Source organism: Corvus kubaryi, unplaced genomic scaffold (genome assembly GCF_017639235.1).
Source record: "Corvus kubaryi isolate FWS band 111438036 unplaced genomic scaffold, C.kubaryi_AGA036_p1.0 37341, whole genome shotgun sequence".
Lineage (NCBI taxonomy): Eukaryota > Metazoa > Chordata > Aves > Passeriformes > Corvidae > Corvus > Corvus kubaryi.
The window spans coordinates 175,273-199,555 of NW_024581112.1; the positions used below are offsets into that span (position 1 = coordinate 175,273).

Sequence of the window (24,283 nt, forward strand, 5' to 3'; positions counted from 1 at the left end):
GCTGGACAACCCCCACACTATCACACAATGCAAAGCATATTTTTGGGGTAGCAGGAAAGAAGCGGTATCAAGGGCTGCCACTGAATACTGAAAACTGAGCAGTAGATGCATGCTCAGCCAACTTCATGTATGTTCATATCCAAGAAAGCATACCCACCTAAGACATTTGTGACTAATGTTTTATATTGCAGTAAAGAAAGGATATGTGAGCAAGGAGCCATCACCAGAGAGTGGCCACATTTCTTGCCACAGTGAGTCAGCTGAGGAGTGGTGGCTGATCAACCCAGCTAAGCTGCAGCACATTTTTTGTTGCAGCCTGATTTCTGCAGCCTAAGAGAGCTCCTTCCCACATTCAGCTTGCTTCCAAAACTGCTCTGGGAAAGATCAGTAATAAACAGCTCTGTTATCTCTGCAAGGCTTCAGGGGCTGGATGCTTTTGCATGCATTGCAGAATTTCCCTTTCATTGGATTCATTAAGGAATCTTAAACAGCCTTTGAAACATGATACATTGCACCCTACTTATAAAGAAAATTCATATTTTTGCTTATTTTCTCACAAAAGAGATCTAAATTTTATAATCTGCTATTATTTTTCATTTACTCAAAGCTGGAGCAACTTAACTACTTTGTTAAAAGATGAAAAAATGCTTTTGTCCAAGAGATCTCTGAGAAGGGAACATCTACATTTTTTCCCAGTGGTTGATTTCTTTTATTGAAAGTTTTACTTGAGGTTCGCAGATCAGCTTCTTTAGACTTTTCTCCAGACCATTTTTAATTGGTTATGAAATTGTGATGGTGGTATATAAGCACACAGAGTTTGGCTGAAGTCAGTGTGGCAGTAAGTCTTGTTTGCAGAAGACTTGGATACTGCTTGCAAAAATCAGCTCCTTAATCAGCCTTTGAGCACTTCAAAGACGCCTCAAACCTCAGGTTTGAGTTTAGTTCCCTGACTTTGAAATCTGGATACACCCTGAGCACTTGGAGGCATGCAGATTTCTAAACCATTTCTAAATTTCTACAAGCTAAAGAGATCTGAAGTGTCTTAGAAAATGTTTCAGGCTTGTTCTGAAGAAGGCTTTGAAATCCTTTTAGGAAAGAATGCCAAAAGGCTTTTGAGTAACTGAGGGCACATTTTCTGAGTGGATTTTCATATGGTTCATCTACAAGGTAATTCAATTCCCTTTCCTGCCTGAAAAACACACAATAAGTCTACATAATATGATCCCTCACATTAGAGGGATCACCAATTAGATTATCCCTTCCACCCACCTGGCAGTGCAGGATTGTTTCCTACAGCATACAGTGAAATCCAATACATCCAAGGTGTTGCAACTTAACCATCAGCCTCTGTTCTGTTTCCAGCATGCTATGAGCAAGAACCAGAACTTGGGGTGAAGGAGGAAGAAAAGGACTTTTCCTGGATATGCTGCAAAACTGCTCATTTTTTGTCACAAAAATGCATCAATATGAATATTTTAATCAAGGAACAGGAAAAGGACTTGTTAGTGGCATATTTCTCCCTCTGAATCCCTTTGGAGGCAGAAAGCAGGGCTGGAAAACACTGAAGACTCCCAGATCGAAGTCTCCTGGGCTGTGAACATAGGGGACTGCGCTGTAACAGTCCAGGCATGGACTGACCTCTGCACCCAGAAAAAGACCAGAAAGGAAATGGGAAGGTGGTTGAAAAGAAAGTAGATCAAATGAGGGACCACAACAAAAAAACCCCTTTTTGACTCCATTGCCATGGCAGGCCTTAAAAACAGACTACTAGGAAACAGCAGAATCTATCTCCAGAAAATTTTGATGTGCATAAAGATAAAATGTTCAAATGCCTCCAGGACTTGACTCATAAAATAAAAACATGTTTGAGCTATTCCCATGTGAGCATTTTTACGTCTTTCTGGAGTAAGCATGAATCACATTTTGCCATGCCCTCTCTCTAACAGCATCCCTTTTGTGCTCCTTCTACCTTATCCCTGTCATTAGGCATTATCTCTGCAGCCCTGCGGCAGGCTGGAACAGAGCTAGAACATTTAAAATGCATTTAGGCAGCCTTTTCATGAGAGAAAAATTGCAAAGAGAAAAAGGCATCCATGGGAGGAGGAGACTAGGGAAGATCACCTCCCTTTCCCTGCTCCCCCCAGGAAGCATGGACCAATCTTCAAACACACTGTGTGTATTTTACACTTATTTCCTCTACTAATTTAGCTCAGGAAAGGAGTTGCTATGGCTTGTATTACACATGCCAATTTTGAGACACCAGGCATCTTCTCAAGAGGCTGAAAATGGATTGTAATGAAAACAAGCCCAATGACACATAACCTTAACACTTGGCCTGAGTGACGCCTGCAGCTCAGCGTGGGACTATCTCAACCTCCTCTCCTCCCATGGCCATTACCATCTTGCACATCTGAGAATGAGGAGTATTTCTTGACAAGTTCCTTTTGAAAGTCATCCCCTCCTGCCGTAGTATCTTGGTCTTCTAAATCCTCACTCAATCTCACTTACTGTGGACCCTTGGCTGGCAGATTAACAATCACAGCTGTCGTCCAAACAGACACCTGCAATACACATTTTACTTTCCTCATAAGGAAAAAAATACTTCAGGACCTTGACATATTTTTCATCCCTAGATGGGATAAAAAGTTGAAATCTGCTGTAAAATAAGATTAGATGAAGAAGTCATCTAATCTAATCTAAGGGACCTCCCTATCCCTTGAAAGGATTTCAGCTCATGGAAAATGTTTTACTTGGCAAATCTGTAATGAATTCAGCTTTTTTTTAACACAACCTGTTCATTTAATGTAATTACTATAAAACTAATTTCCAAATAATCTTCACCAATTTTTTCCTTGCAAATCAGAAAGGCACAAAAAAGAGGTCTTTTTCAAAGCACAAATATGTCAAAATCCATACAAATCCACAAAAACCTCACTTCCACTCAGATGACATTTTCCTTCAGAAACCAGTTTCCATACAAGCTTTTCCCCTGCTATTCTCAGTGACTTATAAACATCTTCACTTGATAATTACTGCTCCACTGCTGGACTGGCGATGAAGATCAGCCTGGTGTTCCCACCACAGACCTGTCAGATAAGTGCTGTTGTAGAGCAGTCCAGCCACTGATGTCAGAGGATACAGGACATTAACTGTCATAAAACATCAGGGGACAAAAAGAACAGACTTGTCTCACTCAGCTGTCTTATCTACAGATCAGCTCTACCAGTTAAATGCTGATGCAGAATCACAGAATAATTTAGGCTGGAAAAGCCTGCTAAAATCAAGTCCACAGCACTGCCAAGCCCACCACTAACCCATGTCCCCAGTTGCCACATCCCCACACGCATATATTGTTTCTCTTTTCTGCATTTGGGTCATTTCATTTCAGCAAAATCTTCTCTCCATTGAACCATAATGGTCCAAATACCACTATGTCCACTACATTAAAAGGAAGGCATCCCAAAAAAGGCCAGGCACATACTCCTTGCCACTTTTCTGAGCCTCCACCATGACATAACAGAAAGAGCAAAGAAGCATTATGATAACTATCTAAAGAAAGGTAAGCCAACAAGATAGTAACCCCAGAGAGAGATTGAAATCCAGCCATTGCAGCCACCTAACAGAAATTAGGAAAATTCTGGAAACACACAATTTTTTGGCTGTTGATGAGTCTGCACTAGAGAGATCAGGTGGGTCTGCCCACCTAGAGATACCCAGATTGTTGAAATGTTGAGTTAGTTTGTCTTGGAGGAAATTAAACAGATGGCGGGAAGAGAAAGGCATGTCTGCTGCCTGTGAAAGGGGACAGTATGCTGCCCAGTGGAGGCTGGGCTTGACCATAAGGATCTTAAATCCCTAATATTAATACAATAAATTCCTCTGCAGGGTCATAAACAATACACACCTGGACCTTTAATATACAGTAGAAGAAAAAAATTAAATATCATCTTTGTAATTTTTGTGGGGTTTTTTAAGGCAATCTAGGAACACTGGTTCTAACTGGGTTAATATTTGCCTCCTTAGAGGAGCCTTAGAGTAACAACTCTTCTAATCAGCAGTGACTGCAAGAAATGACTGACACTCAACACAGCATAAAGCAGTTGCTTGATCCTTACAAGTTCCCATGGAGGTGAGCTGCCTGGGGAATTCTGAAATGTATCTTGTGCCTGACTGTGTAATGGAAAATGTGTCAGCAGCCCTGTCTTGGCCACAGCCACCATTAACAGGGTTAGGCATTGGTAAACCATATTGTATGTTAGAGATGTGCTTTACCTGCATGTATATGCCACATCCCCAGTTGCCCATTATTCATACATGTTTCCCTCTTGCCCTTTCCTCTTTGGGGTCAGAGTCCAGTGAGCACCTACTGCAGAGAGTCCTCACCTGTCCTGGGTCCCGTGTGACCCCACTTTTTCGTTCTTCATGCAGAAATCAGGTGAGCTCTGCAGGTAAATCAGCTCTGTCTCTTTAACTGGCCTGATATCAATATCCTTTGGCACAAGGTATTTGCGTGTGCCCATGGGCCGATGAACGACCTTGGTGGCAGATAAGTATTTGTTTTTGAGGTCCAATGCAATGTCTTGCAGTTCTTGAAGGCCTTTCCAACAGGTCTTGATAGAGCATGACCCAGAAACTCCATGGCACTTACATTTCATTTCAAGAGAGGCTTTCAAGACCTGCAAAAAGGAATGCAGGAGTTAGGAAATGCCCTTCTCTTACCTCCAAACATCCCACAAGCTTGCTAGTGAAGGCACTTCCTTAGCAGGGACTGCTATAGAAAAGTACTGCTGTTCTCATTTCTGCCCAGGCAGTCTAGAGTATCTGCTTCGCAAAGGGAGTGAAATCCTACAGCTCTTTGGTGATCATTATCAGTCCAGGACTACTTTCACAATGGCTCCCTTACAGCCAGAAGACAGGAGAGTATTTTGAATTTTGATCAGATATCTATATTGGGCTGCATTTCCACCCTCTAAATTACTAAGGAGATGAATACCAAAGCATTCCATAAATTGATAATTAACATCAATTTCAACCTCCAGCAGCTTTGGGCTTTGGTAAGAGACATGTCATGGCTTTGTTGAATTCAGGGCCCTCCCACCCCGCCTTTCTGCTGGTCATGGGGCCAAAATAGTCTTTTACTTTGATTCTGCACTGAAATTCTCATTTTGGTGGGACATGGCAGGATGCTGCCAGGAAGGGCTGAATGCACCAGCCATGGCAACACAATGTCCCAAACAAAAACTTGCCCTTTGCAATTGAAACAAAAACTCAAGACATTACAAATATAAAATAAAATTTTAAAAAATCCCAAACCCCGAACAAACAAACAAATTGAATAGTGTGGGAAGAGTAGAAAAAAAAAAAGAGCCAGGGAGGGAAAGTTCAGCATGGTTGTGCTCTGCAAAGGTGGATTCAGCCTGTAGTTACACAGCAAGCTACCAATGAGCTCAGCATGCTCCAAGTTTTGTGTGCACAGGCAGCCCTGGAAGGACCAAACTGTGCAGTACGAGCAGTCTATGGAACTACTGGAGCCCCAGAGAGATGGGTACAGGGGTCAGTTTTATAGCCCCCCCATCCATTTCTCCAGCTGCATGGAGGCCTGCTATAGGGATTTGCACATCAGGCACTGCACATGGTAAGCATTATCCCTCCACTGGATGCAAGCTGTTAAAAGCAACTTGTGCCAGATATGAGAATAATCACTAGCATAGCAGTTTAAAAAGGAAAAAAATCCTCCCTCCTGGCTGCAGGGATGGCTGGAGGCAACTGCTGCTGGATGCAGATGATAATCCTCCACATTTACGCAGCACTTTGCGTGCGCAACGCCCTTGGCAGAGCACGATGGGACCCATCCCTACCACACCTCCTGGGGTAAGCAAGCCAGAGCCAACCTTGGCTGTGCAACAGGTGGCAATGAGACATCCCATCCATGGTCAAACAGGGCTGATAATAGCATTTGGGACTTCCTGAGTCACAGGGTGAGTTATACAGCCACCATTTTCAGCCGGCCAAAGGAGTTCAGAGCAGTCCAGGAGAAACATACTCCTTTCGCTAGCTGATAGAGACACTGAACCTCACCAAGTGACCAACACTGTAGATGATCGTACAAGTACAATAACCCTTGTGGATTTGTTACCTGTCTCCCTACTTCACTGTTGTGCAGATGCATCAGTTTATTGGCTTGTGATCCTGATTTTTTCATCTTCATGGGAGCATCTGAAAATTTGGACCCCATGATAAGACCATAGTTGAGGTTGTCTGCACATCCTCCCCATCGATACCCAGGTCCAGGTGTCTCACCTGGGATGGGACCACAGGAACAGCCAGGGAGGTCCCCGGTAGTGCAGGCTCTGGCAATGGTGTGGCTGATGGCAGCAGCAGAGAGGGCATACACAAATGCTGACTCCCTTGTGCCTGAAAGAGACAAGAACTCCAGCTCAGCCTCCTGGGCCAGATAAATGCTCCCCAAAAAGAGACTCACACAGTCTCTCACAGAGCTGCCAACACACCAACCCACTGCAGCTGAGATGTCCCATGGCACCACTAGTTTGGAGCACATCTCCTAAGTGAACTCTTCAACATAAGGCAACATCCCAGAAGGGCAAGGAGTCACATGAATTCAGGGATCTTGTTCATTGTGGTGTGATCTACTCTTGGAGCATGTGGATAAGCCCTTCCCTGAACTCTCCTGCCTCCTTTTGCTCCTGTGCTCATCCCATGACTCCCAGTGGGATGAACAGACCAGAATGGTGGTCTGCTTTGTAAGAGCTGTGGTAGACCAGGTCTTGAATCCAAGTCTGGGCATGACTGGCACCATAATGATGAATAGGGTCTCAAAGAACAGGACAAGTAGGCTTTGTAGTCCCTCCGTGGCCTCCCAGGAGCAAGACACTTCTTATCTCCAGCACACACACACACACACACACACACAGGCTGACTCTACTGACTCCAGTCCCAACTGAGCCAGCAGTGCTGTTTACCTCTCTCTAAGTCCAGCAGGTAGTTAGGAGCCAGCTCAATTGAAGAGCAGTTCCACCGCATATCTGAAAAAGTTTTACGGCAGGTCTTTATCACTTCCTGTGCTGCCTGAATAATGGTCTGCATTAGCTCCAGGTTGCTGCGGCACAGCTGCACCTGAGAAACCACCAGGCCTTCAAGCTGCTTGCAGTGCTGAGTTTGATTCAGGGTCAAAGCCAAAGGAGTCTTGGACAGACCTCTGAGGAGACAAGCACATGCAAAAAAGCATTAAAACACATTAAAAATTTAATCTTCAGATCAACATTAATTTCTCCACTCCCAGTCCAGTTGCCTATGTTCACCTGACTTAATTAAAGCTTTCTGTAAATAGATGTAAAAGCTGGTGAGAAAGATGAGCAACTACGTAGAGTGATTTATCTCATACAAAGTAGGCATTTAAGGTGGGTGGGAAGAAACACCCTTTAGCAGTGTGCAATTCTCTCCATTATTGAGGGGAGTCTGCACGAAACCCCAGGGGCATATGTCAAGTCAACTGGACGTGTAAATTCTATGGGGAAGAATTTTTTGCTGAAGAATGAAGAGCACAGACCTCCCAACAGAGTGAAAAATGACCCATCATCCAGATAAAAGAAATCTGAATTCTCCAAGACTGTGGCATTTGGGGGGGAAAAAAGCAACGTTGGTGTTATCAGTGTTTTGCATTCAGCATCTGTCTCACACACTCTCAAAGGATTATGCTAAATGTCATGTAATTAATTATGGAAAAAATCCCCTGCGAGCCCTAGGGAAAAATCCCCAAATTTGCAAAACATATGCTTTCACTTAGAGTTAATGCCAAGGGCCTCCACTGATTCCATCACTGTTGCACACAGATAAGTCTGTTTCTCTAGTCTCCAAAAACCATAGTGCAAAAGCTCAGTGGGAGTATGTGCAGAGACAGTACCACAGTCAAATCTGAGAAGGGATCCATGAATACCAGGACATATGCTACCATGGAAGAAAAGAACAGCATCCCAAGGTGGTGGTTCTTCTACTGTCCAATTGCCAATTTTCCAGGTTAAAAAAAGAAAAAATGGTGACATGCATCTTACAGGGCTGTGCTCCTCTTCCCTGAGCACCCACAAGGATCAGCAGAAGCCTAGTGTGTAACTCTCTTAGTATCTTTATGGCTTTCTTAGGGTAATCATAAAAGTTATTCATTCCCATAAAACAACCTTCTAGCTGGCTGCATCAATAACTGGCATCTGATTCTGGCAACACAACTTTAACACATATTTCCTTCTCTCCTTGTTAAATGTGTTGGCTTTCAGTTTCATCCCAAGCCATCTTGGTTAGTTTGGCTTATTAGCAAACACATTTTGGGGTGCATTTCACTTTAGTACTGTAACATCCACATCCTTCAGAAGTTAAATGAGATGGAAACAGAGCTAAAATTGAGTCCTAACAAAAACTGTAGGTATTAACTCTGATCTTCTGTTTTCAGGAAAACATACCTGTGTTCTACCAGTTCCCTCACGTTGGCTTGAACCAGATGCTGTGTATGTAGGAGCTCCCTTGGGGCTGCGCTTAACTGCAAACCCCAACCGCTCTTCCAGCAGGGAAAAGCTACAATCCTTGCTGGGGCTGAATAGGTCTTCACTGACAAATTCCCAGGTGACTGGAGTTTAGCATTTCTGGAAACTAGATAATTGGAAGGGAAACCACCACTCTGCTAGCTACATAAATATATACATCATACATGTATTTAAAAGGTCTGTTAAACATACTACAAACAGAAGTTCCCACATCTCACCAGTGAATTTTAAGGGAAAGGAAAAAGTGGTGGACTTGGCAGTGTTAAGTTATTGGTTGGACTCAATGATCATAGAGGTCTTTTCCAACCTAAATGATTCTATGATTTAAACATCAGAAATTCTGCCCTGTGGTTCATCTCAGTCCTGTACACACTGGTGTTCATGCAATGTTCCATTTGGAGAGGGGCCCATCCAGAAGGCAACTTATCCTGCTTTAGATGTGAACTTGAGCTGGTGGAGACAAAACTTTTTGGTGATATGCTGGGTGTTCAGGTGTCTCAGCGAGATCACATCCTTGAAGGCAGAGACATGAGTCTCTGAATAGTATGACTGTCACCTGACTGCAAACCTCTACAGTGTGGACCACACAGTAGTCCTTCAGGGTCCTTCTTTAACCCATGGAAAGCAAAAAGCCACATCTAGGAAGTAGTTAGCATTTTGTGCTTTTGAGACCTACAGTAAGATACCATCATGACTTAGAAGTAGTCATTTTCTGCTCTGTATAGGAAACCCAGACACCGAGCAGGGACACAGACATCTGAATGGTATAAGCACAGAGCTGAATGAGATATGTCCAACCCCTAGCACCTGACACCAGGCATCTGTGAAAACTTATTTCAGAAAGCCTATCAGCAACTCTCAGGAATAGGCTGAAACACAAATCAGGCAAAAGGCCAAAGCAGCCCATCACTAATAGAGTAAAAATGATAAATACTCCAGCACACCATGTCCCAGCAGCAAGGGAAGCAGGCAGGGTGTGGCAGGAGAAGTGACAGAGCTTCAAAGCAGGCAAATGAGGAACATTCCAAGTCTCTGAGAAAGGCTGTACTATGAGGCACCAGCTCAGTTTTCTAATCAGAGGTGTTGGGTGGCACTTGAGAGGCCTTGGAGTGTTTTAGCTGGCCCTCCAGAAGGATGTTTATATCTCCTAGGTCTTGCACCACATTTTCTGATCCTTTATAGAAGTCTTCAGCCTCTTTAAAGGACCTAGAAGGCTACATTGAGGTACTTCTATCTCACCATTACAGACAAGTCATGAACAGCAGAAATAACCACCTACAGGTTGGGATGAAAGCAGAATTCAGACCGAAACTCATCCTCAGTGTGAAAAAAGGGGATGTGATGCGATGAGACTGTATTATTACAGATGGCCTGAAGTGATCACCATTAGAGAAGCAGTTTTATAATGCAACAAGAAGGCCATGTACTTCATGGAAGAGGGAAAATACCTTCTGATTGGTGAGAACTCAGTAAATGGCAGCAATGGCTTTTTCTCATAGAACTTTCTCATAGAACTTTCTCATAGCTTCCTGCTGAGCTCCAGGAAGCCTACCAAAAATAAAACTGCAAGATGCAGGAAGGTGTTTTCTGAACATCTGCTAGGCCTGACCTTCACACCTTTGCTTGTGAGAACCTATAATTGGAAACATCTCCAAGCATGGGGAGGAAAAAGTAAAAGGTAATGGAGACGGAAAAGAAAACTCAGTTGCTGTAGTCACTTGCTGAGACTGAAAAGTGCATTTATAAATCACAGATCAGGAATGTGAGAGGCTTCACAGGTCATCTAGTCCATGCCCTGACAACCCAGGTTTGCCCAGTCTGTGTCCTATATTCAGGAATATCTTCTCCACTCCATGTCACTCTAAACCCTCCTCGTGGAAATGCACCACCCCTCCCTGCTTCCTAAATTCTGGCAGCATCAGGGGAGGGATACCCACTGCCTGCAAAGACATTACTGGGAAACAATGTCCATTTGTGGAAAGAAAAATACCCCCAGGAGAGTCTGGTCCATGGTAGGATTTGGTGATGGGTCTCTGTCCTATCTTCACCCAGTCTCCACTGATCACCAGCACTGGGAGGGAAACTGGAGCAAAAGGGGCACAACCATCCTGAAAATCCAGCCCTCAAGGGCATAATTAGTAGAATAGCCTTCATTTTCTCAACTTGGGAAAAAAATCCCTGACAAACATCTTTCTGTGGACTCACACCCTTCATCTGAAAAGGGGATTTTACCTGCTTTCACCCTGGAAATGCTGTTTTTCACTGTTTCCTCCTGATAACATCATGCTCTTCTCTCTTAATTCTCCTGCCCCATCCTTCATTCTCCAGACAACTAAGGGGTGGTTGTTTCAGGTTTTTTTAAATATACATATTTGATTTATCCCTTTAAATAAACAGGGCCTAAACCAAACATCTCCTGCTCTCTATATAACACAGCAGGTCTTTCAATTGAAATTATGGATACTGACAGAAAACCATAAACATAATGGAAATATGCATAGATGATCATGACATTCGTTTACTCTTTTAATTATCTCAGGCAGTTAATAGATTCATTTGAAAACATTAATGCTCTGCAGTGTTAGGTCCTTTGAGAGGTATGGGCCCATTCCTGCATGTCTGGGCTCCATGAAAGGACTTTTCATAGGAGCTGCAGCTTAGGAAGAAGCACCTTCAGATCTCAGCAGATGTCAATGAAAGTCATACATTATTTGGTTTACAAGGTACTCTGTGAGTAGGACACTGCTCCTGGTCAAGCCAAAGGAGAAAAATTCCTTGAATTGAGAAGCAAAACATTGGTGTCCTTTAAAACACATTTGAAGGGTGGAAGAATCTTCTCTCTGGAGGCATCTCCCCACCCTCCCTTGTGTGACACGATCTCAGAAGGTCTCACAAAGGGACTGCTGGTGAAACCATGAACATCTGCTCCAAATTGTCAGCTTTGCTTTCTGAAAAGGCACTCTTTTTAATGCCTATTCCTAAATGGTTTAATCTTGCAGGGATTTGGGTAAAACAAAAAGATTTAGACAAAATTACATGGCTGTGGAGAGTGAAGTGTGTGGTAAACATTAATAAAGAGAGGCAGAGATTGAGGGTTCTTTTTGTGTTTTATCTCATTGCAGGTTTTTAATCTGCAGGACCCTCATTTCCTCAGGTTTTAATCTGGAAAAGGCTTGCAGGGGTGTTACAATACCCTTGTCTAAGCTCCTGGTCGTCAGAAGCAGCCTATGCCCTTGCCACCCTGCCCTGCATCAGTCCCAATCTGGGGACCACAAGTCCTGGGAAAGACACCACATCCCCTGGTAAATGCTTCCCCTGGTTCTGCAAAGCCTTTTCAAACAGAGAAGTAGGATTTATGTGGTTGAAAAAAAAAAAAAAAAGAAAGAAAGAGGAGGAAGAGGGAGAGAAGTGTGTGTGGGGGGAAACCAACCCTGAAAAGCTTAAAATAAGAGCTGCTTTCAGATATGGTGCCAAATTCAGTGCTGGCAGTACTGGGCACAAGGCTGTTGACTTCAAGCCCAAGTTTGACTGTAGTCAATGCCAGCAGTGAGTTGGCTCACCGAGCGCCAAGGAAGGCCACGGAGCTTTGTCAACTTTTCCTGAGCTGCCTATGGAGCGAAGAGCAAACTTCAAAGACATGGCACCCCCCTTTCCTCACCTCCAGACTACTCCCCTCCTGCCATCCCCATCCTGCAGTCCTTTCACAGCAGATCATCTAGCAGTCCCTTGCCAGGCAGACAGTCTCCTCACAGTCTCCATATCCCAGCTCCTTCCCACTACTGATTGAAGGAGAGAAGGAGGAGCTGCCAGGAAGCACAAAATCTTTCCATTTTCTCCCCTGCTTTTTTCTGGCTGCAGAAGGGCTGCTCAAGGTTGGTGGGCTGGGGGACATCCTGTGTTCACCAAAAGGTGTGGCTAAGCTACCTTTTGCTTCTGAAGAGCTACGATTTAACCACAGGAATTGTGCAGCAACAGCTGGGAATGGGACTCAGCTGGGGATGGCTCCAGAGCACGCAAGACATGATTGGGTCACCACAATAGGAACAGTCAGAGACTTCCCAAAGTGACCAAGCTCCACTTAAAAAATGATGGTATTCCTAATGCCAGCACTCACTTGTCCTGGGCATATTCTGCAAGCCATGCAAAAAAACCCCAAATCACTTGCTGCATTTGGCTTATTTACAACCACTCTTGCATTGATGGGGACACTCAATACAGAAGGACTGAGGAGATGCCAACCCCTGTGGAGGCAGAAGTGCCTCAGAAGCTACTCTGTGCTTGAACATCCCAACATCTGCAGACCTCTGGGGCATGCACATCTGCCTGCAGCTCCCTCTAGTGCTCATCTATTTTTCAGTTCTACCCAAACAAGTTGCTGCAGCACCTGCTTGGTCAAACCCAAACTCTCCCAGGAAAGCTAAACGGATTGCAAAAGCAGATGGGGAAGGTGATAGAATTGCTAGATGCATTGGCCCTAAGATATGTCATGGAAACCAATTGCTGCCTCACCTTCCCAGCCACTGTGACACAACACCACAAAATGAGTTAACCTCTCCACATACCTGCCTTGCTCTAAGGATGGGAAAGTGTTTGCAAAAATAAGATGCAGGGTCTCATATACATTCATGAGAAAGGCTGCCTCTCCATAACAATCCTGATCCAGCAAAGATCTGGAGCCATACTCTGGAGCCATACTCTGGCTTTACACCTGAGTAGCTCTCTGGAGCTCGGATGAAAGAACCCAAGATAGGAAATTTCTCCAGCAAGAGAAATGTATACAAGACCAAGAGCATGTATACGAGATGCTGACTGTCCACACACTGTGCTGGATGTTTGGTAGTGCCCAGAACCAATCTCCAGCAGCTGGGGATCTGGACCACAGAACTCATAAAAATAAGCCAAGTAAAATAAAATAAGTAACTCATTTTTTTACCTTCTCCCTGCTTTTACTAATTTATAGGGCATATTTGTGTTACTGAGAAGTCCTAAATGGCTGAAAATTGTGGTTTTCTGCTTCTCCTCCCCCCAAAATTACATCATGCACTGAAACCAAAATTTAATTTCCTATCACCTTTCATATCAGTTGCTCCCTCAACTCCAGGCTGGTGAAACCCACCTCCTTATCTCTCCCTTCCCCTCCCAAATCCTCTTTGAAGCTTGCCTTTGGCACCATGCCTACAAAAATGATGCAGCGGGCAGACTGCTGAGAAAAGTCCACAGCTGAAAACTTCATATAGCACTTTCCTCTTTCTTCATCCCATCCTTTTTCCCCCCTCTCTGCTCATGAGCAAGAGAAGGCAGGAGCAGATTGCAATTGTACAGCACACAGAATATGAGTCCAGGGCTGTGATTGCAGGTCTGAGGTATTACTCAGTATTTGGTACTCTGTTTGCCAAGAACTTACCCATGCAATTTCTAAGGACAGTCCCTGAGCCCCAAGGAAAAAGAGTGATGGGGAGCGGAGAAAATTAGCCTGTTTCCATAGGAAAATAAGGGTGGGGAAATGAAGAGAAAAAGCAAATGAAAGAAAAACCAAACATAATCTTGTGAAATCCCAGCTGCCAGCATCCCAGTTGCAAAGCGTTGTGGACAGGGAGCACAGGTCTCTGCCAGGTTTTAAGCAGGTGTAAGGGGAGCTCAGTGGTGCATCTGGATGCAGTTCATGTTCATGCTTCAAATGCCACTTTAATCCCAGCTTTCATCTTCCCCACTTGCTTTTTGATTGGGGGGATATGTCTGCTGGGAAGGGGGAGGAGCAGCAACTGTGGTGTCTTGCCTCCAACTGCTTCTCCCCCCACTCATCCCTGAAAGCAACCCTTGCAGCTTAACCACTTAGTGGCCAAAAGGCTGCTTTTGACAGCAAAGCTATTAGGGACCTTGCCCTGCCTCCCAGCATTTTTTCATGTCTATTGCTTGTCACCATACTATCAGGTTCCCTCTGGAGCTCATCTCACCCCTGCCCTTTGGAGGAACCCAAGCCCTTCACTCATGATACAGCACCTTGCCTAAAGAGCGATACCCATGCCAAGCATATGATCAAGTCCCTCCAGTCAGTCATGGTTCTACACTTAAAAGCCCTGCTGAACCAGGGTGCCACAAAACAGCTTTATTTCTATGCTGCATAGGAAAAAAAGGTTGCAAAGGAGTCCCATGGACATGTTGCTAAGTGTCCTGTAGAACGGAGATGCCTGCCTTTCCTGGTGCGGGATATAAGCAGAGCTGAGAGCCTAAATACTGGAGGAAGCTGGCAGAAAGAAACAGCTCGTCTATGTAATTGAGCTCTGCTGACTACTACAAGGTGTAAAGCCAAGACAGTGAAGAGCAAACCAGATCCTTACTTTCCTCTACTTCCAAGATGGTCCTTAGAGTATGGAGACAGCAAATGAAAGATTATGGACTGGTTTGGGTTGGAAGGAACCTTAAAAAGCATCTAGTTCCTGCCTTCCTTCCATAGGCAAGCATGCCACCTTGAAAGATGCCCTAAAGTAGGTGATTATTCCTCCCACCTGACCATATGCATTTAAACACCCTATGGAGAGATTCACTCTGCTTCTCTTTATGGATATGAAAGGCAGATAGTGGTGTGGTGTCTAGCAGCTACCTGCAGTACATGGCATCACCAGAGGCTTTAACTTAACATTTCTGTTGAATGTCTCTGTTCGGAGAAGATGAATCGCCATCTGGAAGATCCTCTCTTCCCTGACTGCATGATGGGCAGTAAAAGTACTGGCTTCAACAGGATACCTTAATTTGTAGATAACCAAATTTAAGCCTTTAAGAAGGGTGGCATGAATAGAGCTTCAAATTACAGTGATTGGAACAGCAGAGTGGGAATTAGACATAGCATGAAGCCTGTGGCAGACAGAGCAACAAAACAGGAACCTCTTGTCCCAGTTTCACCACCTAGCCCAAAGATCCTTGCCTCAATGCACTACAGAGTCTTCCTGGCATTGTATGTTATTGTGCCTTTTCTTTTACAGAAGATGCTCATTTGAGGCAAACGCATATTCCCTTATTTATTTTGTGCCCAGCTCCAAACCCAAGTAGAAAAGACAGATCACTCATCAAGGACATGCAACCAGATTGGTGGTGGAGTGGCTTGTTTATTTATTTTGCAGTAAGCAACTAACTGATTGCTTGCTTAAGCAAAGAAATGAGACAGTGATGTTTTCACTTTGCAGTGACTTTACCTCCAAGGAAACTCAATCCCGATGTGACCACAACCCCTGGTATTTCTTCATTCTCCTCCCCCCTCCTTGCCTCATTTTTAACGCCCTTCACAAAATCCAAAGGTTAAAAGGTCCACAAAAAACCTGTGTTATCTGTCAAGCATCCTCTGTGGTTGGAGATGGGCAGCATTATCTCAGCTGCCATCCCTGCCGCTCTCAGTTCCTACTCAGCATAACCAGTGGTCCTGGTGGGAGAGTTTCCCAGCATGGCAGGAGCTAATACTAGAAACTTCATTAAGTGGCTCATGTGAGCATTCAAGTGTGTGCCTTTCCCTTGGTATCAATGAGGAGGAAAAACCACAAATGAGCCTAAATCATGCATATTTTAGTAAGAAGATGGAGACATATTGTTAGCATAAGCTTATAGTACACACACTTGAAATCAATCAATGCCTGGAGAACTGCAGTGCTTGCTGCTCTTCAAACAGCTTTACAGCATGCCTCAAACAGCAGTTGTACAAAGGGGTAAGAGACCAGCAATTCATTGAAGACCAGCAAAAACATTGAAAATGCAGAGATAGAGCCAGGTACTTACATCCATTTTATCCCATAGCAAAGCCCTGTCTGCAGAATCAACAATAGAAAACCAGCTAAGAAAAATTGCAGACTTGGCTTCATTTTCTCCACTTTCTCCTGCTTGCCAAAGGAAATCACCTTCTCCAAAGAAAAAAAAATTAAAAATGAGTTTTTCTAATATTTTGTGCAATGTATTTTCCTTCAGTTGGGTGTTGCTCGTTCTTGGAAATGAACAACCTGAAAGGAGAGAGAGAAAGAGCCCGAGCTATGGTTAACTCTGAAGTTTAGCGAGTCACTGCGAGAGAGAAATCTATTATCCAAATTGCAAAGGAGTGGTTTATGAATCACAAAAAGGTTTGGATTATCCCTTCTGAGTCCCCTCCCTTGCCAAGCCTTGATACAACCTTTTGAGTCAACAGGCAGACAAACCGTATGGGTTGAATTACACAGTTATGGTCTGATTGTGTGTTTCCATTTAACCCTGCATGTGGCAAGACTTTATTTGCTGTTTCACTTTAGTGGGGTTTTTTTCTCCCCTTCTCCCAAAAATTTGTGTAACTGCTCAGGAAGAAGAAAAAAAAAAGATAGATCTTTAGACTAGCCCAAATCTTCAGCTATTCATCTCTCCCTTTCCTCTCCCCAGATTTATTTTTCCTCTCTCTTTTTCTGCAGAGAAGACAAATTATAAAAACCACATTTCCCTACTTAATGTAGATGCCCTTGCCCTGCAGATGTTTCTCTCTGATCTGTTACAATAAATGTGTTTCGCTCTTTACCTTTTGCTTTTCTTCTCACCTCATTAAGTCTGCCTCTCACTTCTTCCAAGGCCTTGGCACCTGGAGCTCACCGAAAAGACTGCAACTTTGTAAACATAAAATCCCATTTTTTGTCTCCAGCGAGCAGCCTGGAGGAGACAAAAAAGGTCTCAAGGATTCCCCCACACTCCTTTTCTTTTTGTTGGTTTTTTCCTTCTTCAGGCCAAACAAGTAAACAAACCAGGTGCAGGACTTAAATACTGTCTCCAGGGCATGGCTTGCTTATTTTAGCAGCGGTAATAATAGCAGTAAATGGGTTTCCCGTCAGTTATTCACTTCAGACACTTCTCCAGGCTGCTTTTTGTGGTCTTAGCAGTGGTTTCCCATCCCATGAGAAAGACAACAACAAAATAAACGGAAAAACCTGCCCACCACATTGCATCTCTGGAATCCCACAGCCCATCGCACAGCACACTGGCATACCCAAACTGTAACTGTGCATCTCCCCACATCACACCCTCAAAGGGGTTTGAAAATGGCTGGAGCAGTCGGCTTCACTTTGGGAAACCACTTACCCTGGAAAAAGGGTATCCTACCAGATCCCCAGCTCTGGATTTGTCCAGCTGCAGCTTTCTGCCTCAATATCCCCATTTGGGGAGCAACTGGGTTGGGGGGAATGAATATTTCTGAGTGTTTTCTCTGCCATCTGCAGCGTATTTTTCTATTCAGGCTGCTTTTTGGCTATCCCAACCCTAGTGCCTGGTGTAAAGGGTTACTAGAGGAGTGCTGCTTTACAAAGGATTTTAATAACCTCTAGGGGCGAGTTCCTGGCTCCCTTGAAGTCTGAGACAAAACTGACTGCCTACAAGGGAGGCAGGATTTCATTGCCATGGATTGTTTTTCTTTAATGCCCACTTGGATTTGGGTTTGATGCATCCCTTGAAGGCAGTGCTCCCACAAGCATCCAGGCATACATACTTCTTGTTTCAGAGTATTTCTGTGTCTTTTAATCTTTGGGAGCCCTTTTCTTCCCACCACTCCACAAGTACACTGGAAACCTTCAACCCTTAATCCTGCCCATGCCTTTCAGTGTCTATTTAGGTATTTCAGACCCCTTATCTCACTCCCATGAACTGCTGGACGACACAAGAGTCAGGTGTAAAATGTTTTAGATGGTCTAAAACCCTCTCACTAAACCTGACCAGCCAACACCATTCTCTACTTCCCCCCTCCCTGCCTTGAAAAAGTCACAGTTAGGGGTTTTTTCAGCCCCTGTAGAGGAAGAGAAATTATCTAATTCCCCCATACCTACCCAAAGAACTGCAATCTTTGCCTGCAATTGCACCCCTTTTATTGGGAGAGGTAATAATGCCTTTTTCCACTCAGTCTAGCAGTGGTTACATTTGCAAGAGCAATTTGTACGGGGAGGGGAGGGACACACTTTCAGGCAGATGTGATGTTTAAAGCTCTGTGAGCTCTGGGTCAGTGATCAAACCAACAGCAAGTGGCCTGTGGACTCCTAAAAACAGGAGCTGTTTTTAACTCAAAGCTCTCTTTTTTCTTCATCTCAAGGCTGTTTGCAGCCAGCCCCACCCTGGCACACAGAATACACTCCCATCAGACACCTCCAAGACTCTGAACTCAGAGATGGGAATAGGCAATTTTAACTGTATATAAACGTGTGAGTATACAGCTCACATTTTTCCAGTTTTCCCATCCAAGAAACAAAGACATCCACTTGACTCTGCTGCCAGCCTGCAGCTCTCTCCAGGAGCACAGCAGCCTGATTTAGGGGTAGCACATCCCTAAATGACCTGCAGTGAGGACTGGGAGCAGAGAAAAGGAATAGAGGGTGGTGGAGCTGATTCCAGCTGCCGGGTGTCACCTGCCTCTTGTTGTCTTCTGCATCTCCCTTCTCCCCTGCAGCCCCTGGGTGTCCCCACTACCCTGCAGCCTCCCGGACTCCTCTCTCCGCTGCAGCCCCTTGCATTGCCCTTCACATTTGCAGCTCCAAGGCCCCCCTCTGCCTTCAGCCCCTGGGTCTCCAGTCTCCCTTCCAACTCTTGGGTCTCTCCTCTCCCCTGCAGCTCATCGGGCACGGGTCTCTCCACCCTCTGGGTCTCCTTCTCCCCTGGGTCCTCCCCTCTCTCTTGCACTCGTACTTCCCCTCGCCGGGTCTCAGGTCTCTTAATTCAGCCTCCGAGTCTCCTCCTTCCTTGCATTCCCTCGGGTATTCCCTCTCCCTTGCAGTCTCCAAGCCTCCTCTCTCTTGCATTCCCCCGGTTCTCCCTGCCCCATGCATCCTCCCGGGTTTCCCTCCTCCTTGCAATCCTCCGGGTCTCCCCTCTCCCTTGCATCATCCAGGTCTCCATTCTCCTTTGCAGTCTCCAAGCCGCCCCTCTCCCTGGCATCTCCTAGGTCTGCTTTGCAGCCTCTAAGAATCCTCTCTCCCTGGAACCCCCCGACGTCTTCCTCCTCCCATGCATCCCCTCGGAATTCATCCCCTCTCCTTGGAATTCTCTCCACGCCTCGCAAACCCCTGTTCTTGGCCAGCCCCGCACCTTCGGCGTTTCGAGGAGCTCCGCCGAGACACTGTCCCCTTCCCACCCGTCCCGGCAGTGGCTCGCACCCCCCTGCGGTCCCCGCTTACCTCCACCCGGGCCAGGCTGCGCGGGGACCGGGTCCGCTCTGACGGGACGGCCCCCGGAGCCGCCTTATATGCGGCCCCGTCGGCTTTGATATGCGGAGTGATGTCAGCTCGGATTAGCATAACAAAAGGCTCCGCGCCCCGCGGATGCCCCCGCGGGCAGGGCCAGGGCTCCGCGCGGCTCCGCGCGGCTCCCTCCCCGCGCTCCATCCCGGCACAGCCCCTCGGGAGCGGGGACGGGCGAGCGGGGGGGCCCCGGCCGAGGCCCCCGGGGATGGCGGGGACTCGGCGGGACTCAAGAGTGTTATTCTAATGAGCGGTTAATGATTAGCAATCATTAGCAACAAAAACAGCGAGTTGGTGTTTTCGCCGGAACGTGAGCTTTCCCGAGGATGCTCCGCTCTCGGAGCTGAGCGACCGCTGCCCGGGAAAGGGACAAGGATATTTGTCGCGCTCGGGGCTGTCAGTTAGATTTGGTTCTTCTGCGAGGGTAAGGAACCCGGCAGTCCCTCAGCACAGTCGTACCTCACCACTTCCTGCTGTCGCCTGCAAGTTCCACAGCCTCTTCTCTGATCTGTCCGTAATCGGTGGAAAGAGAAGATGCTGAGGTCTGGTTTTTGCTTTCAGGTCAGAAGCAGAGATAGAGCCAGGTACTTACATCCATTTTATCCCATAGCAAAGCCTTGTCTGCAGAATCAACAACAGAAAACCAGCTAAGAAAAATCGCAGGAAAGAGCAGATGTTGAGGTCTGGTTTTTGCTTTCAGGGTTCGGGGTTGGAGGCTTGGTGATTGCCTCCTAGCAAAAGAGAAAGAGGAAGGAAAATATAAAGAAAAAGAAGAAAAGGGGGGGGAAGGGGGAAAAAAGGAAAGTTAGTAAAAAAAGGAAAAGGAGAAAAGAAAAAGAAGGAAAGGAAAAAACAAACATACAAGAAAAGAGGAAAAGTAAAAAATAAAAAAGGAAAAAGAGAAAGAAGACTGAGAAGAGAAAAAGGGAGAAAAATGGAAAAGAAAAATAAAATTTAAAAATTTAAAGAAAATATCAAAAAGAAAAAGAGAAAAGGAGAAGAGAGAATCAAAGAAATAAAAGCAAAAATTATAAAAAAGAGAGGTTAATAGAAAGAAAAGAAAAAGGGAAAATAAAAAGGAGGAAAAAAGAGAAAGGAAAAAGGAAAAATAAAAGGGAAAAATGAAAAGAAGAAAAGAAAAACAAAAAAAAGGACAAATGAACAATGAAAACAAAAAAGGGAAAAGAAGGAAAATAAAATGAAAAGGAAAAGGAAAAAAATTTAGAAGAAAAAAGATTAAGATAAAAACTCTGTAAGAAAGAAAAGCACAACTGACTTCTGAACATAAGGCCTCATGAGTCTGAATTTAAGACATCTGTCAGCCATGGGCTCTGAAAAAATGGATGCTGGTTGTAAAAGTACTTGTGTAATTTTTTTCATTTGGTTTAATTGTGGGTTTCAGGTGAAAGGAAAGAAGAGAATAAATGCTTTAATCCCTGGATCAAGAGACTCAAAACAGTTTCCTTAAGGTCTGTTTTCAGGACAGCTATTTATATAGGATAATTTTTTTATGTATGTGTCCCGGTGCTGACTGCATTCATATACACGTCACAAAAGGTCCTGTGTGAACTGCTAAGAACCTTGTATACACAATCCCAAATTCCCAAAGCCACTATATTATTTGTTTAAGACCCAGTTTGCCAGCAGCTTTGCACAGTATGTCCATTTTTCTTTGTGTGACAGCTGCCCAGAAGTACTCAAACTGCTCCAAACTTCCATTTCCCTGGCCTTCCTCCCATCCCACTGACCCCCAAAAATGTGTACCTACAAGGAGGAGGTTTTATCAGGGTTCACCAAGGAGGACATATTTACACAGGGAAATTGCCGGGTATCTATTGCAATCTGACTTGCTGTGCAAATGCTCTGATTTCTGTATAAATAGCCTTTTTCCAAATTACCTTAACTTTTAAAGGGCAGCAGGGAAAATGCAGTTGTTATTAGTCAATAGGAGTAGAAGTAGTAAGTCGTGGCTGTTGCATTACTCATGATTATGCAGTAGGTACCTACTGTGCTCAGAACTGTGCAAACAACACAGCTACATGAGTCCTACCATCAGATCTTCATGGTCTTAATATTGGTGCTGAGAGGTGACTGGCCTTAATAGGTGCTGAGAGGTGATGGTGTAGAGGAGGAATATAGAAAGAAGGAGATGGTTCCAATCTGCACGGTTTTCTTGAGTACTAACAGTGTGTTAAGGCTCAGAATTGTGGAATCATTAAGGTTAGAAAATCCCTGTAACATCATTGAGTCCAGCACTGTCAGGGCCACCACTAAACCATGTCTGACATGCCAGGGAATCTTTAAAAAAATGGCACTGGAGTACAAGTATCTACCCATTGCAGTGTCCATGGGAGCTGCTTGTCCATGTGTTCATCAGGACAGAAGGACATAGGAGATACAAGTGAAAAGGTGGGACAAAGAGTAAGAAACCAGAAGGATGCACACATAAAGGATATAGGATAAATATGCTCTGCACTATCCACGTGCATAGAGGGAACATTCAGGAAGAGCCTTGGGAAGTTTAAAACCACTCCAAACCTTTAATCTGAGACAATTTTGTGCACAGACAAGCCCCCAGGCCCTGATATGACAAATTGTTTCAGCACATATTTAAATACTCTTTATGTGACATGTTGTGTTCTAAGTGCGTTGATGAATCAGGGAAGTCCATTGTTGAATTGTTGCAGTTTTATGTTTCCTGCTCCTCATGCACACATTGGGTTGTGGGTCTGGTGGTAAAGCATGGGTGCTTTTGGAGCACCTGGGAGGTAGGGAGCTGCCAAGGTGTGCATGCGGGGGTTTATTTGACAGGACCTGGGTGCTGAATCAGTAACCTAAATCTAAAAGTTTAGCAATCATTACCTTTCCTACTGCTTCTATGAGTCAAAGCTATTACCATTTTCATCAGCAGGAGACAATGATTCACCATTTTTCATGGGATTTTCAGAAAACAGAACTGGTCACACCAGTGTGACAATTAACAAACCAGAGCTGGGGCTTTCCATTAGCATTTAAGCCCCAGGGGAAGCAAGTGGATGTTGGGCAAACAATCCTCTTTGGCTTTGCAGACTGCAAAGAAGATTTTACATAGAGTGTGGATGTATCCATCCATTAATAGAAGTGGAGGCAGCTGGATGATATTTTCTGGACTGCATTTCCTAACTGACCTAGTTGTTAGACTTAAATGTTTGGAAATTCATCTTTAGAAATACCTTTGGGGTGCTATAAGAAATTCATTAGCATGTCAGAAAGATAACTGGACTGGAAAATAAGGCTTTATTGTAATCTGTTGCACCAGTTAACCTCCAAAACTTGAAGGCCTCTCCAAATCTACCATCAAAGTCCTTGCAGGATTTATGAAGAGTGTTTATGGAGTTGGGACACAGAATCATAAAATCATTTAGGTTGGAAAAGCCCTACAAGATCATCAAGTTCAAGCATTCCCCCAGCACTAACCCACGTCCCCAAATGCCACATCCACGCAGCTTTTAAATCCTTCTAGGGATCATGACTCCAACACTGCCCTGGGCAGCCTGTGCCAGGGCTGAAAAACCCTTTGTGGGAAGAAATTTCTTGTAATATACAACCGTAACCTCCCATGGTGCAACTTGAGTCTATTTTTTTGGTCTTATTGCTTGTTAACTGGGAGAAAAGACTGACCCCCCCACCTCCCTACAGTGTCTTTTCATGCAGTTGTAGAGAATGATAAAGTCTCCCCTGAGCCTCAGAAGACTAACATCAGTCTTAAAAGCTACCATGGGCAGCACAGGTGAGACTCCCTGCACCCAGATTTCAGCTACACCTGTCCCTGATTTCAAATGTAACTCAGAAGGGGTGACTCTCACTCAAGAAGGAGTCCTGCAATCCCTTGCAGAAGTCCTAAATCTGTTACAGACCTTCCCAGACTTGCTCTAGATAAATCATAACTCTGCCATTGAGAGCAAGATACCACATAGGTATTGGACTCAACTGGATTTCAACCAACCACACAGACACAAAAAAGGCATATGCTGTGTCTTGGTTTGAAAGACAGGTGTCTGCTAAGGAAGGCAGAAGCCTCCCTTGAAGTGGCAGATGTAACCCCTTTCCCTCCGAGTTATTATGATTTTGAAATCAAGGGCTTTTAGGCAAAGATGTGGGAAATAGGAATAACAGTTCTCTACTATTATAGATATAACCAGTCAAACAAAACAACAACAACTATGGCAGTAACAGCAAACAAACACAAACCCAGTCCCAGCCTTCCCGGCAATCGGGCCCTTTCCCCTCGGGTGCAGTTCCGCTCGCAGCCGGCAGGGGCGCTGGCGGCTCCCGGTGAGCAGGGCAGGTGCGATGGTTCCCCCGCGGCTGCAGGGGGCGCTCCGGAGCGAGCTCGGGGAGCACGCGGCACCAGTGCCCTGGGATCCCGGGGAGGGATGGAACAAAGGCTTCACAAACCCCTGGGCAGCCGATCCCGGTGTCCAGCCGGACCTTCGGGAACAGCAGGCTGGAATGGCAGGCTGGAACGGCAGGGACAAG

At 44.9% G+C, this 24,283-nt stretch overlaps 1 protein-coding gene across 8 annotated transcripts in view; it reads right to left on the reverse strand.

Annotated features, from left to right (window-relative positions):
- The window catches only part of WNT11 (Wnt family member 11), a 31,739-nt gene extending 11,388 nt beyond the window's left edge, over nt 1-20,351 (reverse strand). The window contains exons 1-6 of one of the 8 annotated variants that reach the window (XM_042031407.1): nt 19,703-20,350; nt 16,317-16,435; nt 6,981-7,216; nt 6,301-6,414; nt 6,137-6,216; nt 4,384-4,676 (exon numbers count right to left, since the gene is read on the reverse strand). In XM_042031407.1, the coding sequence (XP_041887341.1) occupies nt 4,384-4,676; nt 6,137-6,216; nt 6,301-6,414; nt 6,981-7,216; nt 16,317-16,435; nt 19,703-19,909 (1,049 nt within the window). In that variant the 5' untranslated portion in view covers nt 19,910-20,350. Of the gene's footprint in view, nt 1-4,383; nt 4,677-6,136; nt 6,415-6,980; nt 7,217-16,316; nt 16,535-17,092; nt 19,646-19,702 lie in introns of those variants that run through there. The other 7 variants (XM_042031411.1, XM_042031404.1, XM_042031405.1 and 4 more) reach the window with 7 other exon arrangements.
- Nucleotides 20,352-24,283: the final 3,932 nt, after the last annotated feature.